The sequence below is a fragment of the Fulmarus glacialis genome, unplaced genomic scaffold, assembly GCF_000690835.1.
Source record: "Fulmarus glacialis isolate BGI_N327 unplaced genomic scaffold, ASM69083v1 scaffold17004, whole genome shotgun sequence".
Classification (NCBI taxonomy): domain Eukaryota; kingdom Metazoa; phylum Chordata; class Aves; order Procellariiformes; family Procellariidae; genus Fulmarus; species Fulmarus glacialis.
Genome location: NW_009208860.1, coordinates 485 through 18,683, shown reverse-complemented (window position 1 = coordinate 18,683; position 18,199 = coordinate 485). Strand labels below are relative to the sequence as shown.

General features: G+C 51.3%; 1 protein-coding gene across 1 annotated transcript in view; it reads right to left on the bottom strand.

Moving 5' to 3' along the window:
- The window catches only part of LOC104075976 (mucosa-associated lymphoid tissue lymphoma translocation protein 1-like), a gene marked incomplete at its 5' end in the record, with an annotated part of 23,071 nt that overhangs the window by 4,480 nt on the left and 392 nt on the right, over positions 1-18,199 (bottom strand). Inside the window, 10 exons of the mRNA XM_009576661.1 lie at positions 1,253-1,404; positions 1,550-1,681; positions 1,938-2,065; positions 2,679-2,753; positions 6,424-6,601; positions 12,160-12,363; positions 13,183-13,209; positions 15,369-15,465; positions 16,961-17,139; positions 17,789-17,942. Of these exons, the coding sequence (XP_009574956.1) occupies positions 1,253-1,404; positions 1,550-1,681; positions 1,938-2,065; positions 2,679-2,753; positions 6,424-6,601; positions 12,160-12,363; positions 13,183-13,209; positions 15,369-15,465; positions 16,961-17,139; positions 17,789-17,942 (1,326 nt within the window). The remainder of the gene's footprint in view (positions 1-1,252; positions 1,405-1,549; positions 1,682-1,937; positions 2,066-2,678; positions 2,754-6,423; positions 6,602-12,159; positions 12,364-13,182; positions 13,210-15,368; positions 15,466-16,960; positions 17,140-17,788; positions 17,943-18,199) is intronic.

Here is an 18,199-nt window from a genome sequence, read left to right as displayed (position 1 = left end):
CACAGAGTCAAGGCCTCTTCTGCTTCTCACCCCACCCCACCAGCGAGGAGGCTGGGGGTGCACAAGAAGCTGGGAGGGGACACAGCTGGGACAGCTGACCCCAACTGACCAAAGGAATATTCCGTACCCTGACGTCATGCTCAGCATATAAAGCTGGGGGAAGAAGAAGGAAGCGGGGGATGTTCGGGGTGATGGTGTTTGTCCCACCAGTGGGGAGTGAGTGAGCGGCTGTGTGGTGCTCAGTTGCCAGCTGGGGTTAAACCACAACAGGATCCTACTGCCCTGGCTCTACTGGCGTCCCTTTTTGGTCTCCCCAATCCCTCTTGAACCAGCTCCAAATGCAGGAACAAGCAGCTGGGTCCCTCCTTCCCCACAATCGCTGATGTGGGGTGGATGCACACAAACACGTGCAGACACACACACACACACACACAATTTTCATGTGTGGTTAGGGAGCTCACGAGGGGAAATGATGCTCCGGCTTGGTAATCCTTGGATCAGGCTCCAAACCTCCTGCTGGACACACCACTCTGCATCAGTGACCACAACGTACTTAGGGGCAGCGTCCCTCCATGAGCAACAAGGGCCGGAAAATCCACCACAGTCACGCTACGCTTCAGCGAAAGGACTACAGAAAATGAGGAAGATGGTTAGCAAAAAGGAGCAGCAAATTAAATCCCTAGAGGTGGCATGGAGACCACCAGAAAAGACCACGCTTCTGTTAGGTCTGTTAGGAAAGGTGTGAGAAAGGGTGCAAGGAAGCTGGTTCGGCTCAACCGGGAACAAGTACAGGAGGATGTATTGTTGCATTAAGATATATTAGCACAGTGGTGCTAAGAAGGCATCATTCAAAAAGCCAGATCTGCTTCCAAACACAGAAGACAGAACAGCTCTTCATCTCAATCGGATTAAATGCAATAATTTAATCAGGCAGGCCAGAAATCAATCCGAGGAGTAACTGGTTAAAGGCATCAAAACTGGCACCAAATCTATTTTGTGATGCATTAGGAGCAAGGCAGGCAGTCTGCGGGGCACTGATGCATGGAAGGAGCACTCAAAGAGGTGTTTGCAGAGAGGATTATTTGCATCAGAGGTAGCAAAGAAGGGGATCCTTTTCCACATGGGTTCAGCCTTTCCCAGTCCTCGGGACCCCTTGGGCTCGCCATGACGCTCCTGCCTCCTCTGCCTCAAGGGAAAGGAGCCTGGCAGGAATTGAGGGGAAGGGGACCAGCGTCTCTGCCAGAGGACTCACGGTGGGCCGGCAGAGCAGGAGACTGGCGTCAGCGATGTGGGCTGGGGGGGGCTGCATCTTGGCACACACGTACATCACGTTGGAGAAGAGCCGGTGGAAGCGGAGCTCCACCCGTGCCCCGCAGGGGAAGGTCACCATTTCGCTCACCGGCTCTGGAAGGGAAAGCCCAGCAGGGTCAGCTCCTCAGAGGGTCCCACCAACACCTCCCTGCAGACTGGTGTCCCTGAGGGGCACGGGGACCCCCAGCCCTCTCCTCCCCACTACCTGGTAGCCCTCCCCGTGCCCTGCATGGCTCACCGTGGCCGTGTCCCCAGCACTCAGCAGCTGCTCCCGAGGGATAGATCGGGTCCGTCAGGGACCGGGCTTCCTTCAGAGTGTGTTTGATCTCCATCACCTGCTTCCCAGTGACCAAGGGATCCCGGCCGATGTCTGGGAAAGAGATTTTGGAGGCGCAAGGGTCACTCCAGGTTCCTTATTTATCGCCATGCCCAGACCATACATGAACATCTCGGTACTGCTGCCAGGTTACTAAAAGCTTGCACAGGGCATGGCCTGCAATTTGGTTTTTAGGGATGAATGGATGGCTGGGATGGCTGGGACAGGGTGGTGTGGAGCCACTCGGTTTCTGCTGATATCTCTTCTCACCCCTGCTATTGAAGCAAGTGGTTTGTAGCTCATCCCTTACCTTCTAACACATCCTCCAGCATGTGTGTAACCTTCTTCTCCTGCAGAATATGTTTCTTCAGATATTTCATGAAGATCCCAGAGCTGAACTCCCCATCCTGCAACTCATAGGCTTCTGCATCTTCGCTCCTGCAAAAGTAAGGACTTGTTCTCACCTTTCTGCGACAGAACAAAGCCCTGGGGGTGACTCAGGGCTTGCCGACTCCATCCAGACTCTCTTGGCTGAGTCCGAGTTAGCCCTCATGCAACGGCGCAAAGTGCTTGGTTTTGGCCCAGGAGAGGGTGGGAAAGGCATGGAACGGGAAAAAGCAATGGAGGGGGATAGGAGAGGAGAGCACAGCCTCTTGCCAGGCTAGGTGGGTGACAGCAGTTGAAAAGCCAGCAGAACTGGCACTGGAGCAGTAAGCAAGGCTTGTCCTCATCTCAGGAGGCTGCAGGTGACATGCTCATGGCACACATGCCTTGGAAATCAGGCTCAGGCATGGAAGGACAGATTACAGGAGCTGATGCCACCTTCACGCATGACCTGTAACTCATGCACAGGCTGCCACTCGTAATGCCAGGAGGAAGAAAAGAAGTGTCTGAATGGGAAACGCTAGAGATGGAGGGTAACAGCCGGAGGAAACATGAGCAAAGCTCTTTCAAGCCTCCGAAGCCACCACACGTGAAGGGATGCGAGGAGATATGGCTGTACCAGCATTTGGTCCTGTGTCACGGTGCAGGCACAGCACAGTGCACTTACGTGGCGTAGCCGTAAACGGTATTGCCCCAGGGCTCCAGCGGCTGTACCTGGGAGAGGGCACACTCGGGGTTGTACCTGGAAGAGGAGATGAAGGCATGAGTCAGTGTCAAGGACACCCGCCAGCGTGTGCCTGGAGGGGACAGAGTCCATGTGCTCCACCAAGTCCATCTCCTATGGATGGCAATAAGATCAGCCCTTCCATCAAATACGTTAGTTGGGCAGCAACAGAGGCTAAAGCTAGGAGTCCTACAAAGAACCCAAACCACAGGAAAATGAGTAGATAGGGCCAGCTTTGACCTATCTGCGCTGGTGAGCTGCTCCCTGCCCTGCAAACGAGCCTGGAACTGTGGGTGCAACCATGCCTCCTCCCTCCTTGAGGCTGGTTTGTCACAAATCCAGGCAGCAGCACAGGGCAGAGCACATACAGGTTCACTGTGGCCCAAGGGACGACTGTCCCTAAGGAACTCGGACATGTGCGCATCGCATGGCTACAGCTCAACCGCCTGTCGCAGGGGTCTGGGGTGCCCCACAGCTCCCTTCCAGCCCATGCACGCATCTTCTGCCCCAGGATACCAAAGCACACTACGGCTGATACACCTCCAGATCTCCCTGAGAGATGGGATCAGGACATGCACCCAGGTCGCGAAGCCCAAAACTGGTCCCAGCACCCTGGTCTAGATATAGCTCAATGAGCATAGACCCTGTTATTTTCAAGATCAGGTAGATCTGGGTTGACAATCCTGGCTTCCACCGAAGAAGATATCATGGCTGCACTTAATGGCCAAGCCTTGCCCATCTGACTGCAACCAGACTGAACAGCGTGGGGACTGGCTGCCTCCAGTTTACACCAGTAACTTGGAGCTGTTCCCAATCGCACAGGGATAAGAGCCACGCACAGAGGTGGCGTTATTCAGTGTTATTCAATTCCAGCACGGTTTCCTGGGGCTGAAGCTGGCACGCTAAGGAGCGCAAAAGGGACGGTTGTATCGCCAGCAGCCAGCACGATACCTACTGCTAGGGGCGCAGTCTGGAGATGTTTAATGGCAGTATTCATCTGGCTTGTGTAAGTTTTTTGAAGATAATTCAGAAGAGAAAATGTGGAAAATACGCTTCTAAATATGAACATTGAACAGAGAGATTTATCTGCCCCTCAGCTACTCCTAAATGAATGCAGAAATCTGGGATTCCAGGTCTGAGGAGAAACGAGACATGGGATCCCAAAATAAACAGAGGTCCTGTTGTCCCCCTGCTGGGGACATCCACCTGAGGCTGTGCAGACACGAGTTGGTGCAAACCTTTCGTGAAGGCACCAGCAGGCATCCACAGCTCCAGCAAGGCTGGAGCTGCACACAGCAGAAATGCTGGCCGTGGTCCCCTGCCCCAGCAGAAGACAAGCTTCAGTAGGGGCTTGAATTTCCAGAGGCCTTTCCAGATGGTGAACAAACACAGGGAGAGACCTGACAGCAGAGGAGGTGGCAGCGCTCCCTCCTGCTTCAGGCCCCCAAAAAGTCTCATTTATACAGCACATCTCATGCAACCCAGTTCTGGTCTGCATCCCAGATAGGAGATGGTGTCCTTCTGTCTTAAGCAGCACACGCTAGAAACCCTCATAAATCAGGGAATTCCTGGAAAAGGCGATCATATCCACCCAGAATCAGCACATAAATGTACAGGCTACACACAGGCTCTGTGTTCCTGGTTCCTCCTCTGCTGAAGCTGAACATCTGCTACCACTTGGCAAAGGAGGATGTGTTTCTCATCGCCTTGGCATTTCTGATGCCGACATATGGGGTGAAGAGATACTCCGGGTGAGATCCCTCTTAGCACAGACACAGCTCCTCCCGGTTCATGCATGGCTGAGTGAACTGTCGACAGACTCGCAGCATCAGTCCAACCAAAAGGGCATTGGGAAAGGAGGCCCCAGGAGCCCTGTTTTAAGGAGCAGCGTAGACACACGCAACTATGAAATCCAAACTCTTTGCTGAGCTGAAATGGTGACTTCTTAAGAAAAATGAGCTCAGGAGACAGCTTCTACAGCAATCCCCCACAAGCTCAGGGATAACACCTACTGCACTAAGTGCTGTGGGAAAGAGGAGGAAAGAAGTGTGAGATTTTGGGGCGGGAGAGAGAAAAAGAGCCGCACAACCATGCCTAAACGTCAGAGCAGATCTCACATCGCATCCTTTTCCCAAAGCGCCATTAAGATTCCACTAAGCACAGAAACCACTGGCAACGCCAAGAAAGGAGACATCAGCTCAAAAGCTATTTCATAGATCATCGCCATTCGTGTGAGCAATCCCCATGCAGCCTCCACATCGCCACACTGCCCTTGGATGGGCTACCAGCCGCACAGAGGCACGCTAGCCCATCTCCACCCATGCATCTGCAAAAACCACATGCTCCCGCTTAGCTGCAAGCCGCCCTCTGCCTCGTATCGTGCTGGGGAGAGCAGCAAGGTGCTGCCGCGTGCGCTGGGGGGGTACCCAGCAGGGCAGGGAAGCAACTCGTTCTGCTCTCAGGGGCAGCAGTGAGTGAGAGGGAGGAAGGTGATGCTTCGCTACGGGGCGTTCAGGGCAGGTATCAGGGGACAGCAAGCTCTAGCGATGCTGGCAACTCAGAGCTGCGGCAGCAGGATAAGTCCCAGCACAGCCAGCTTGTAAGCTATTCAAAGTGAGCGTTCCTACCTCGGCAGCTAAAAGGCATCAAAGATTTAACATCTTTCCAGGGGCTGGCAGCTCCTGCACGGCAGCACTATCAAAATCCCTGTCATCTTTCTGGTTCTCAGGGCAGGAACCACACAAGGAAAAGGGAGACTTTTCTGCATTTGCCCTCCAGGTCTTTTCTGACCTGTAAATCTGCGTCAGGAGACCAAAATAAATGAACTAATGACAGCTTCTACTGCAGCAGTTTACCTACCTCTGCTAAAAATGGGCAAGTAGTAATTTTCTGCAGCCCACTAGCTGCAGGATGGAGATCTGCAGGCCAAGGGAGGATGATGGGCTTTTCACAGACAGAGGGAAGAAGCTGATTCCTGACCTCAGCTGCAGCCTGGGTCCCACTTCACGACATAACCACTTCAGAAGCATTTAAGGCCAGTAAAAACCAAGTAGCATGGCTTAAATGTTTTCCCCACCATTTTGCACTCTCCTTACTGAGATGTTAACAAAAACGGAGCCAGGAGAAGGGAGGTGAGCTAAACAGTCCCAGCCTGAGCACATGGGGAAACATGTTCTGTGAAAGCCCGAGGTCAGCGAGGTGCTGCTACAGCCTGCCAGGGCTGGGTGGTTTGGGGCAGGGGGTTGAAACACAGGAAGACAAACCCTCTGCTGAGTTTCAGCCAACAATTTATGCCAGGGCAGAGCCAGCCCTCTGCAGGCTTTAGGTGACTTGCCTGTATTTGCTAGGCTTCTTCACCCCAAAAAATCAAGGGAGGGTCTGCGGCCCCTTCTCTCCAGCAGATCTCAGGCATCAGACGTCAGGCATCTGATGGTCTCTGCACCTAATACATGACCGGCTGGGCCTCCCAGGAGATCCTGCATTTTATGACACAGGCTGATAAACTTTGACAGAGGCCTGGGGTCAGCAGCACAACGGGGGACGTGGCCCCGGCAATCCACGGGAACACTCCACGTGGTTGTGTAGAAGCCACTGCTGAAGCAGGGGCTGAGACTGGCAGCCGTTTCCCCAACCCCTCAAAACGCCACACTCTGCCCATCCCGGGGGGGAAGGGGGAAGAGCACCCTACCATTTCCTGCAGGTGTCCAGCAGGATGAGGTTCAGGGCTGTCTGCTGCTGCTGCATCTTCTGGAGGATCCTCTGCACGCTGATGCAGTTCTCAGGGGCATAGGGTTGTGGAGCATCAATGGGGACCATGTAGTTCCTCCCTGAACGTTCGTACCCATGACCAGCATAGTAGAATATAGCTGGGAACAGGGAGAGGAGAGGATGAGTCACGATGCGAACCTGCAGGTCTGTAACCAGCTCCCCACAGCCATGTCCCACCTCCTATCCTGAAGGGATACTGGTGCAGGGCAGACCTAGACCAGTAGCACCTATGAAACTGGAGCTACGTTGACCTCACAATTTTGACTTTTTTCCAGTCCATTTCCTTCAGCAGAGTTGGAAGCAGCCCTGAGAGGCTCTCCTGTACTTGTGCTTTCCAGCACCGTTCGTCAGGAGACCCCAAAGTCACTGGGTTTACACATTTCCTTAACCGTCTGTGCTACAACACCCAAGCTTGGCATCTGCCAGGCTGCATACCACCTTTGTTACAAGTTTTGGTTAATCATCAGCTCTTTGCAAGAATATGACAACAGACAAAGTATTTTACCATGATGAAAAATACATTAACAGCCTTTTAAATGAGAAGCTCCTCAGCTTCCTGGTTTTTGAGAGACTAGCAATGGATTAGGTGATGGGAAACACTCTCCAGCTTTCAAAGGTCTGCCTGTATTTACACACCTATAAGCTGGTGAAAAATGAGATAGAGACAGAGAGAGATGAGTTCTCCAGATGTCTAGAACACGTGGACACATGCTTCAACAACCTCAGACCAGACACCAGCCCTGTAAGGTGGGAGAGTAATCAGACTCATCCAGGTGTTGGTGGGAAGTCCAATACCCAACAAGAATTTTGGTTTCGAGTTTTACTCTTAGGCACGTGAAACTAAGTAATGGTTTCTGCCTTCACAAGAGATGGCGACACGGGGACATCCAGCTTGGAAAGCCAGCACTGAGGAGCTCGGCATGGCCCAAGCTGGTGCTTCTCCCTGACCCCTGTGTTCGGCAAAAGGCTTTCCTTGTGCACAGGGATCCCCATGTGGGCTGTAGCTTCCTGAAAGGAAGCTGCACAGTGGCTGGCTACCCCTTGCCAGCACCAGTGCAACTGCTTGGGGGATGCTGGTGAAAGCCAACTCGGGGAACTGAAATGGGTTAAAAATAACTCCGCAAGGTGATGCAAAGAGTTGCATTACTGCAACTGAGGGACAGTAAAGAAGAAGGGGTCAGAAATGGGAACAAGTGGCTAAGAGGCAAAAGCAGGAGAAATTCTTCAGTCAGATTCGCTGCCAAAGCCCACGCTTCATTGAGTAACCTCTCCTCAGTTTGCCCTCCACTGTTCCTGCCCCTGTAGTTTGCAGGACACTCGCTTTGATCTCTGACGCTGCAAGGGATGCAGTGAATGGGGCAGGAGCTGAAGGACTGAAAGCATGATCTCATCGTATGGAGGATGGAAAGCATGATCTCATAGTAAAAAAGGCCTCAAGTCACCTTTGGTTTCTATTCCCAGAGTACAATGGAAAGTTACTGAAATGGCTGTTTTCACAGGTGCCCACAAGGTTTGGGTTCCTCTTCTTGTGGATCGTTATCCAGGGACAGTGGGCTCTGATTTGCAGAAGTTTTAAACTTTCATAACTTGCAAATCAAAGCCACAGAAACCTTCCCTGAGACTATAAAAGAGTATAAAATAGGAAGCCTTCTGGAAAAATCAGATGCAGGCACTTCAGGTTTGGCCCCTCAAGTCATCGAGCACTGATGACTTTGACCCCTCTGCCTCTCCTCCTGTATGTGAAAGGGAGGTGATGACATCTGTTACCAGGCAGCGTCACTGACACTTGGAAAAAAATGAAATGTTACAGAAAAGCCCACAAAGAATCATTCAATCATTAAATCTTCTAACTTTTGAGGTCTTGTTGTGCACCTTGAACGCACTACCAAGTGCTCCCCGTGCTATATAAACCACAAAGACTCACGTTCAAATCAAAAAAGACATGAGTTTCACATTAGCTGAGCAACTTTGCAAACCTCTCCTGGATTTAATCTCTCCTCCTGAATAGGAGAGTCAACAATTTGCCTAAAGAAGGAAAGGGTTTTTTTATTCCAAGCTAACATTTCAACACTCTTCCCACATCTCATGAGTCAAAACTGCTGATCAGAGACAAGCTTCCGGGTACCAAATTAAAAAGGGGAAGCTCCAGGCACTGCTTACAATACAGGAAATGTCAGCATGCAGCTTAATTAAGGCATGATGGCATATTCCTAGTATTTCACTCGCAACTTTCTGCTCTCTTTGCATTTCTGACATTATTTTTTTTGATTTGGGACTTTTTAGGACGCTCGAAATAACATCCAGGGGGATTCCTTGTTCGCCTCAGGGTTCCATAATTAGACCACTCAGGAGATGTTTGGGGCCTCCAAAAATCCTCTGCAGCTTTTCTAAGAGGAGATCTGGAGGAACAGCAGCCAGACGAGCCACCACCTTCATACGGTGAATTACAGAAGCCTTTGGATCACCTCGAACGTGCAGCCATACAATATCCCTGTGCCTGAAAATGAAGCCAGTTTTTGCTCTGGGCTTGAGAAATCTCAGAGAAGGTTCAATAATAAGGACAAAGTCCTGCATGGGAGCAGATAACCCCAGGCAGCATTTTGGCTGGGGCTGAGCACTGGTTGAGCAGCAAGCCTAGCGTCACAGCGGACACCGTGCTGAATATGAGCCAGCGTTGACTGGGGACAGAGCTACGCTAGGAGATGCAGAATCGCCAGGGAACTTGTCACCACCCTCCTGGGCCCTGAGTAGACGCCATTTAGATCCTGTGTCCAGTTTTAGGGACCTCAGTTCAAGAGGAAGGTGGAGAAGCTGGAAAAAGTAGAGGCTACCAAGATGTTGGGGCCCAGGGCCTGGGAGGAGAGGGGGAAGGAACTGGGCTGGGATGGTCTGGAGACATGGAGGTGAAGGGAGGTCTAATAACAGCCTACAATTCCTGAAGGGGCAGTTACAGAGACAACAAAGCCCAACTCTCCTTGTTGGTGTGGACCACACCACATGGGGCAACAAGCACCAACACATGGAAGGTCATGTTTGACAGGAGGAAAGACTTCCCTGGAGGGAGGTGCAGCCCTGGGATGGGCAGGTGGAGAAGTGGGGGGTTCCATGCCTGGAAGTTTTCAAGACCTAATAAGGAGAGCCACAACCAACCTTGACCTTGTGTTGATGATTCCAAAGTCCCTTCCCACCAACTCCTGTAGGAGTGTAAATCACAGACAGGTCAGTAAGGACACGCAAGGGAGCCCCACAATAAGGAAGTGGTCTAGGGAGGTCAGACACATCTTCTTCAGCTCTTATCAGCATCCTGAAGCTAAATAAAGCTCTAGAAGCAACAACAGGCACTGTGCTCAAACACTAACCCACATGCCTATGTCCTCTCTTCTGATCTGCACCAGCAGAAAGATGCATGAATGCCCCAGCATTTCTGCCACTGGAGTTAAACTTCAGAAGACAGCCAGCCTCACTTCTCGGGCATGCTGACAGGTGTGTCTGTGTTACACCAGTCTCCCACTTCAGTCCAGTGACAGTCTTTCACCAGTCAGCCCTCTCCTCCCAGCTCCCTGCTTTGCTCCATACATCTACACAAAGCTCTCCTGACTTCAGCTGTCGTGGTTGCTACATGGGAGATGGCACCTCCAAGTTCCTTGAGCAAGAAAAAACATGTGGAAGCACCAGGATGCCTCTCTGCAGGCGCATGTCTGAGACACCCACATGGATGTACAGGACCGGCTATCACAGGCACCCCTGGGGTCCTTGTAGTTTTAATAGGTTGCCTAGATTGTTCCTGGAGCTGCTGTCTCACCAGTGTCTTCCCATGCGTACGAGTTAATGTGAATTCTAAACCTCTCAGTTGGTTCTAGATGTTTATCCTGGAGTTAGTGCCTTGAAAAATTGATACATAGGGTTTAGGAGGAGTTGTTAGCTTCTTCTAAATGTGTGTTTTTATTAACAAGACCAGTTAATTTCAATGATTTGCACTTCACCTGGTTCTTTTAATTTTATGTAAGGAAAACAGCTGAAAAAATGCTGGAAGAGGCATCACAGCGAGAGGCAGCACACTTCAGATGGAGAGACCTTGGAGCAATCAGCAGGCAGACTGACCCAATGCCCCACCATTAAGTCTGGATGCCACCAATTACAGCAAGAGTCCTCAACTCAATCACGCTGCCGGGACCAGCCTGCGCTGGGGTTCACTGCTTCCAAACAATAGTAGACCATTCAGTTTAGAAAACTGTAAAGAAAACCACCATCCAGAGCAGGCTATGCCTAGCAAACACTTGAGGCTTATCAAGGTTCAGTAACTCGGCTGTTAATGTTTCCCTGCCAGTGTACAAAATCGATTTTGCCAGGAAGGATCAATGGCCACGAATGCAGAAAAACACTGGAAGTTTAAATAAGGCATGACAGCATAAAAGGTTTGCCGTTTCCAAATCTTTTTTCTCTCCAATGCTTATGAAAACAAGGGAAGCGCCGTGGACAAAATGCAATTTGGTCCTCACACGTTATGGATAGAGGGTAAGGCAAGGCAGCACCGTGGGAAAAGCATAGCAGCCCCCCAGGGATGCCTCTGACCTGGGAGAGGAGGTAAAGCCTGAGATGCAAGGGGATTTCAGAGAGCAACCACAAAAGGAAGCTGCAAGTGAAGTCATAGGAATATGCTGTCATCAGATGACGCACTCGGCCGGAATGGCAACAACCATGTGTTGCCCTTCCCTGCCAGCTCAGCCTCCCCGAGTGAGTCAGTGCTTCCCGGAACGAGGTGGCTTTGCAGCATTTCACTTGTGGCTGTGTCCCTATCCATTGCACAACCTCCAAACCTCACACTGAGCGCCGGGCTGGAATTGGCCTGTGTTGACTTTTGCTGTTCGAGTGCCCTGGTATGCCGCACAGCTGGGAGGGGGGTGAAGATAAGCCTTACACTAAGGTTTGGAAGAAAAAAAAACATCTGCCAGGTGTTTTCAGGGTATTCATCAGGCTGGAAGAACCTCAGAAACCCCAAAGAAGCTACTTTCACCACCAAATCTGAACACCTGCTTTAAGACCTACAAGATCTGCCAGTTGGTTTTGTGTTTGAGGAACGCTTCATGCTGAGGACAGCGTGTGATAAGCTCAAAGCCCAACCTCAAAGCCATCTGCAGCTTGGAATAAGCTTCTGCAAAAAGGCTGTCAGAGGCTCAAATTAGACCATCAGGAAAGAGAAACAAGGAAATCGTGGCTGTAGCAGTCACGGCTGAAAAAGAGCTCCTCTCCTTGCAAAGGAGCACGGTGATGACAACTGACAGTCAATCTCCTCAATTTTTCATCTAAGGAAAAATCAAAAGACCTTCTCCCATTTGCCATCAGAAGCGCTAGGTCCCCAAAACCTCAGCATGAGACCATGCTCGTGGAGTTGGAGGTGAGCCACGTGATGAAGAAACACCTACTTTGCTTGCCTGTAACCTGGCCAAAACTGAACAGCATTTACCAGGGGGCTTCTGCCAAGGTGGCATCACTGCAGACTGTGCCACAGGGCTCCTCTGCCCCCTCTAAAGGAAAGTTCAATTTCTCCTCTTCTACTTCAACAGCTGTTCGGAAAATTGCCAAATCCCTGCTCCTCCCTAACATCAACCACTGCTACCCGCACATCAGCTACCCTACCTTACTGGCTTTGCCTTACCATAGACTCCCTTCCCCAGGAGCTGCAGGAACCGACTGACCGCTGTCACCATCTCAGCCTTGTTCAGGTCCAGAAGGGAGACAACCTGGAAGCCCAGCTGCTCTAGAAGAAGACTCAGCTCAAACACATCCGTGACAGGAGCCATCAGGTTGGGATGATGCTGGTAGCGGTTGTTGCCCACTAAAAGTGCTATCTTGCCTGTAGCTAACAGAAACACCAAATGACAAAGCTGTAAATGCTCAGCAGGAGGCAAGGTCTCACGTCCTTCGGTTGAGTGAGGATACGGGAAATCTTTTCTTACATCTAGGCAGGAAGGATAGACGCTACGCTGCTACAAGCCTGGAGTGCCCTCCAGAAAGCCTTTGGCTTTCTGAACACTTTGACAAAATACATAAACCATCATTTTGAAAGACAGATTTGAAAGGTTTTCCCTTGACAACCAAAATCCCAGGAGTGCAGGAGGATCTGCGCTAGCGAGATTATTTGACACCCGCCCTACCACGACTGCAGGTCTTGCATGCCAGTGGTGCCTGGGAGGGGGATGCACTGAGCCAGGCTAAGAGGTCCTTTCCCCCACGGGGCTGAAGGACAGAAACCCTGGGCTCCTGCTTTCATTGTATGCCCACCTTCCACTGTAAGAAAACCAGATTTATGGCACTCAGTAGTGGTGGGAGCAAGGAGCTTTGCCCTGCTCCGAGGCAGTATTTCAAGGAAGGGAAAAGGTGTCATGTGAACAACACCTTTAAACTCATTTGGCGGACATGGAGGTCAAGACTGGGTTACTCATTAGGAATAATCTTACTCCACTTGCTGAGACTGATCAGGGCTTGACAGGGGATGGGACTCATCCTGTGCCTTGCAGCTCTGATCCCAAAAGCGCAGAGCCCATGACAATGTGGGCATAAAGGCCTGAAGCGGTCTCTGCAGGAAAAGCATTCCTATGCCCTGTCCTCCCATCCACCCTGGAGCCTGGCTTTTAATTAAGGGAGTAATTGCTCAGGAAGAAAAGATGACCGTACTCACCAAAAAACTTTTCAGAGCGACGCATACCTGGAAAAGAAAGAGGGAAATGATAACCCTGTGCCCAGCACCCAGTGCCCCATTGCCAGCTCCCGTATCAGGTCTGAAACCTGCTCCAACATCCCCCAGCAATGCAAAGCTGGATCAAACACGGCAGAGCATTCGCACAAGCAACACTCCTCGGACAAGTTCTTCATAGCCTGATTGCTAACCTTAAAGACACTGGTCTGGTAATTTTGGGAGGATTTATGAAATCCTGCCTGATTTATGAAATCCTGAGCAGCTGGGAAGCAAAGCTTGGAGAAGGGGCAGGCCAGGGGAAGGAGGGCCAGCATGGAGGAGTCCGTACCCATCGGCAGGTCTGCACTGCTTGTACCAGCCCTGCCTGGGCTGCTGCGCTTCCCGAGGTGACTTGCCTGCTCCCTCGCTGCAGCGAAAGCAAAGGAAACACAATGACTCAAGATCAACATAAGCTTCAAAACAGAGAGCTTCTCCCCATAAGCGGTTAGTGCAGAGGAAGCCGACTGTTTGCTTTTGATTGCGATAATACTCCCAGAGCCTTTCACCATCCTGCTTTGCCTTTCCCTGCCTTTTAGCAGTTCCAGCTCTGAAAAGCCACCCTAAATGTGACTCACTTTCACAAGCTCCACAAGCTCCTCTGCCCAAGCACTCCCAGCCTCTTAAAATCATCATTACCCTAACAGCTCCAGCTTTTCCTATTTAAATTAAAAATAAGAAAAAAAAAAATCCAGCCCAGGAGAAAACCCTAAAGCCCTACAGGCTCTAAAAGAAGAAACTAAGGGCATATTTTTAATTGCATAAATCTCACGGCCTAAAAGACTTTTAGCACCTGAACCAGGGACGCCTGGAAAGCCTGTATCATGTTCCAGGGATGCCTGGAAAGCCATCAGAACAAGCCCATTCATTCTTTTCTGCCTCTGACAGAGCTGACTGTTGCATGTTAAAGCTACCCAGTCATAACATTTTGAACCCAACCTAATCCTGTGCTCCTTTCTCACTGCCTGTCCCACCCCGGGTGCTGTTTTGCCAGCTGCGAGGAGGCACGGAGAGTGCTGTCTGGCTATACAGGACCCATTTGCACTCTGGAGCGATTTTAAAGACAGCCTAAAAGGCGCAATGAGAAGCTTATGGCATAGAAAAATCTCTAGGTGGAGTAAGGAGCCAGCAAAGCTAGCCCATGCTATTCCTGTCTCACAGCAGGGCAAAGGCAGAGGGCCAAAGCAGCAGTCACACCGAGGTGGAGCATGCCCGAGGCTCTGGGGACCCATCTTCTCCCTGGGATCCATCAGCTCACGCAGCATCAGGCCTGGGCTGCCAGCCCGAGGGGCCTGAATCTTCCTGAAATAAACACCATCCTTTCCAGCTCTATGTGTCTGAGCGCATCACTTCATCTCAGCAAGGCTGTAAATGAGTTTTAGCAAAGGACCCCGCCTGCGATTTGGCCAGGGAGCTACTAGACCAGCACCTCAGCAAGGCAAGAAAACCGCAGTGAACATCTGAGAGCGCTCAACCTGCTCTAACATGGCAGGTTTCCGACAGACTGCAGGACCCAGCAGCATCCCACGCCGCAGTACAGCAGATCACTGGGTTTTGGGTTTTTTTTCTTTTACAGACACCGCTTCCCTTGCTACCGCTGAACCCCATTATCAAGGAATGCTATTTATCACGGGGCTGACGGACGCCTGCGCCCGCCACTCGGCAGGGCTTGCGCAGCTCTGCTGAGATCATCGCGTCCAGTATATCCAGGGTGTGAAATTGCGCTCTGCAGGCTGTTCCCGTGACAGCCGCCGCAGGACTGCCAGGACACTCCAGCTTCCCTGCAGAGCCCCATGCTGCCTTTCTACTCTGAAGTGTCTTACCTTCGGCTCCCTGCAGAAGCGGTATTTAAAACCGGTGGCCTTTCTTTTTTTTAACAAAAGCGTGCAAGATTTGTCCAAGCCGAGGGAAGGTGCAAGTGTCAGAGTCACGCATCCTACTTCTAATCCCACACTCCAGAGCCCAGCTTCCCCTGCACCGATTGAGGAACAGGGTGACATGCCAGCACTGAGCTCCGTGTTCACCAGCCCAGCGCTTCCAGGTGAAAGCACTAAATTCCTGTCTGTCCTCTAATTACTTTTCACGCTAGAAGGTGATTTGCAGCAAAGCAGACACGGGTTGGCTCTGCTCACCTATGTGAATATCCACAGCGTTGGACCAGTGCTCTCCGTGGCTATTGAAGGCACAGCAGAGGTATGTGCCGGAGTCACTGACCTTTGCGTGGGTGATCTAGACAAATCAAAAGTTAAATCACATTACTTACGGTGAAAGTTTGCGGCCCCCTGCCGGTAGCTGCCACAGGCACTCGTGTTCTTGGAATAGAAAGTCTTTTTTCTTGCTGTTTGCTGAGACCTCATTCCTTGCCTCACAAAGCTAAGAGATTTCCCATGACTTTTGTCTTTCTAAGAAGCTCAGTAAGGCCACCCACTAAGGTCTGCTGCTGACCCCAGCTTCCAAAGCGCAAGAATCCTCTGCCCAAATGCCTTCCCTTCTTTTTCCAGCAGCCCCCAAATCCTGTGTCATAGCCATACTTTGCCCCAGGAGCCACACTAGAAGGACGGTGTGTGGCGAACATTGGAAGGTTGCCTGTTTTTCCTCTTAGGTGACATTTTCTAGATTTCTGATCAGGTCCATTTCTCTTTTCTGGCAAGTTTTCAACTCTTAGCCATCTCTCTTGATGTGGGACAAGAATCACAGCAGTACTGGGTGGCGAGGACCTCTGTGGTTCTCCAGCCCAGGTTCCTGCTCAGAGAGAAACTAAACACTGGATCAGGTTGGCCATGGCTTTGTCTAGTCAAGTACTCAAAACCACCACGGACAGAAATCTCACTGCCTTTCTGGCTCCAGTGCAGCACCACCCACCTCCAAATGAAGAACCTCTTCCTAAACCCCAGCCTGAACTTCCCTGTGAAAAGTGCAATCTGAGGCCACTGTCCTCTATAATATCATCTACCACTACTGAGAAGAGATTGGATCTCTTGTCTTTGGTATCCTTCACATGATGCCCCAGAAGGAAATCTGCCTCTCTTGCACCAAGACGACAGCACTGATTTACATTCAGCCAGTGACCCAAAATAAACCCAGACGTTTTGCTGTCTCCCTGACTCTTCTCTGTTGCGAATAAGCACTTCTCCTTCTAGCTCTCCTGCAGGCAGACAGCACTCCTGCAGCTCCATCACTCCGCAGTCCCCTGCGCAGACATACAATAGCTGTTCTTGTGCCACTGCTGCAAAAAGGCACAAGAGACGTGCTGCGAGCACCTAGCGCGTCTATGAATCGGTTACTTCTTAGAGAAACATCCGCAGCTTTGAAAGAAGCCCATAAAACATATTCCCTCTTTACCCGGAGTCCTTCAGTCAGCTATCAAAGCAACAGGGGTGATACGTGGAGTGCTTTCTCACAACCCTGCAAGGCAGCAGGGAAAGATAGCTGAGCATGAGGCTGCTTCTCAAGGGCTGGAGAGACGGGGAGGACAGGTAAGAAGAGACTGCTTTCTGCTGGCATTCACCTGATCACACAGACCAAAGCACGCCCGAGCCCTGACATGCAGATACAAGCCAGGCTTAAGGACTGCCACCTGTCACATCCAGGATGACAATAACACAATTTTCAGCAGTCTCTCCAAGACTTCTGAGGCTCTCCCACGCCTACCATCCAGCAACGAGATTCTCCGATCACCCACCTCAGCAGCCAAAGTTTCTGAACTATCCCAAGGCAATGTTACCCAGAGTTTTTTTTTCTTCTGGTGTTCCAGCATGTTCCCATTCCGGTACCACTGGTAGCTGGGGGCTGGGACCCCCATGGCAGCACACTGCAGCTGTAGCGGCTTCCCCACCTCTACCCTCTGCTCAGTGGGGTTGAGGACGATGACCGGTTCTCCTTGCCAGAGCCGAGGGGGCAGTCCTGAAAAGCAGCGACACAGAATTGGTCCTCCCTCCGCAAGGACAGCAAACAATGGCGCTTTTTCCCCCCTGTATAGGACTTTGTGCGTATTGCCAGAAAAGCCAGCTTCTTCCATCTGCACCAAGAGATGTCATCCCACAGGATGTCACTGCCACGCCTTCCTGCTCTGGAAGCAGGGAATCGGAGAGCGACACCCGCAATAGTAAATGACACGCCAAAGCCTTGCCTCTGGCTTCCCAAACCTGATGCTCACCCTTTCCTGCCAAGGGCACAGTCAACCTGCTGAGGTCAACCACACCCGCAGTTACTTTTGCTCAGCTTTGAAATAGCCACATTGCCTCTTCCAGTCCCTCTGCCCAACGCAAACGGGCAAAAACCTCGTATAACTCTGGGAAACCCACAGTGAGTGATCAGCAGGAGGAGTACGTACATACAGCCGGGGTTATTGGGACCATGACAGGGACCTGAACTATCCAGAGGACGGATTCAGAGGTCTGCCTTAGACCTGCAGGCTCACGTCTCTGGAGCAATCCTTCTGTATTGTCATTTTCGAGCTGGGAGGACACACTGCCCCAGGAACTGCACAGGATCACTGTTGCAAGGGTGGGCAAAGCATAAAATACAGAAAAGCTAGAAGACACACTTGTACCTCTGGCGACACACTGATGGACCTCCACCTTCACCCAGTCGGAGAAGATGGCATTTTTGTAGAGGTCATTGATTCTGCAGGTGTAAAGTTGGGTCTGCTGTGCAGTGACGGGCAAATCTTGCTCGGTGGCACCAGGAATCTGGCGGCAGACAGACTAAAGGGAAAACACAGGCGGTGGGCAGCAAGTATCCCCTCATCGCTGGTAGTAGAAGGCACCAGCAGGCCCCTCGTAAGAGCAGGAAAAGTGGTAATCCCCGGTTTCCTTTCCTTCTCCAGCCACAGGGACGCAGGAGAAAGAGCTTTTCCATTGCACGCCCCCTCCCAACATCTGCAGAAGCCCTCGGCGTGCACACACATCCTATCCCCCTCTCCTTCTAGTCTCCTGGTTCCCACTAGGTCTGCCCGCAGAGG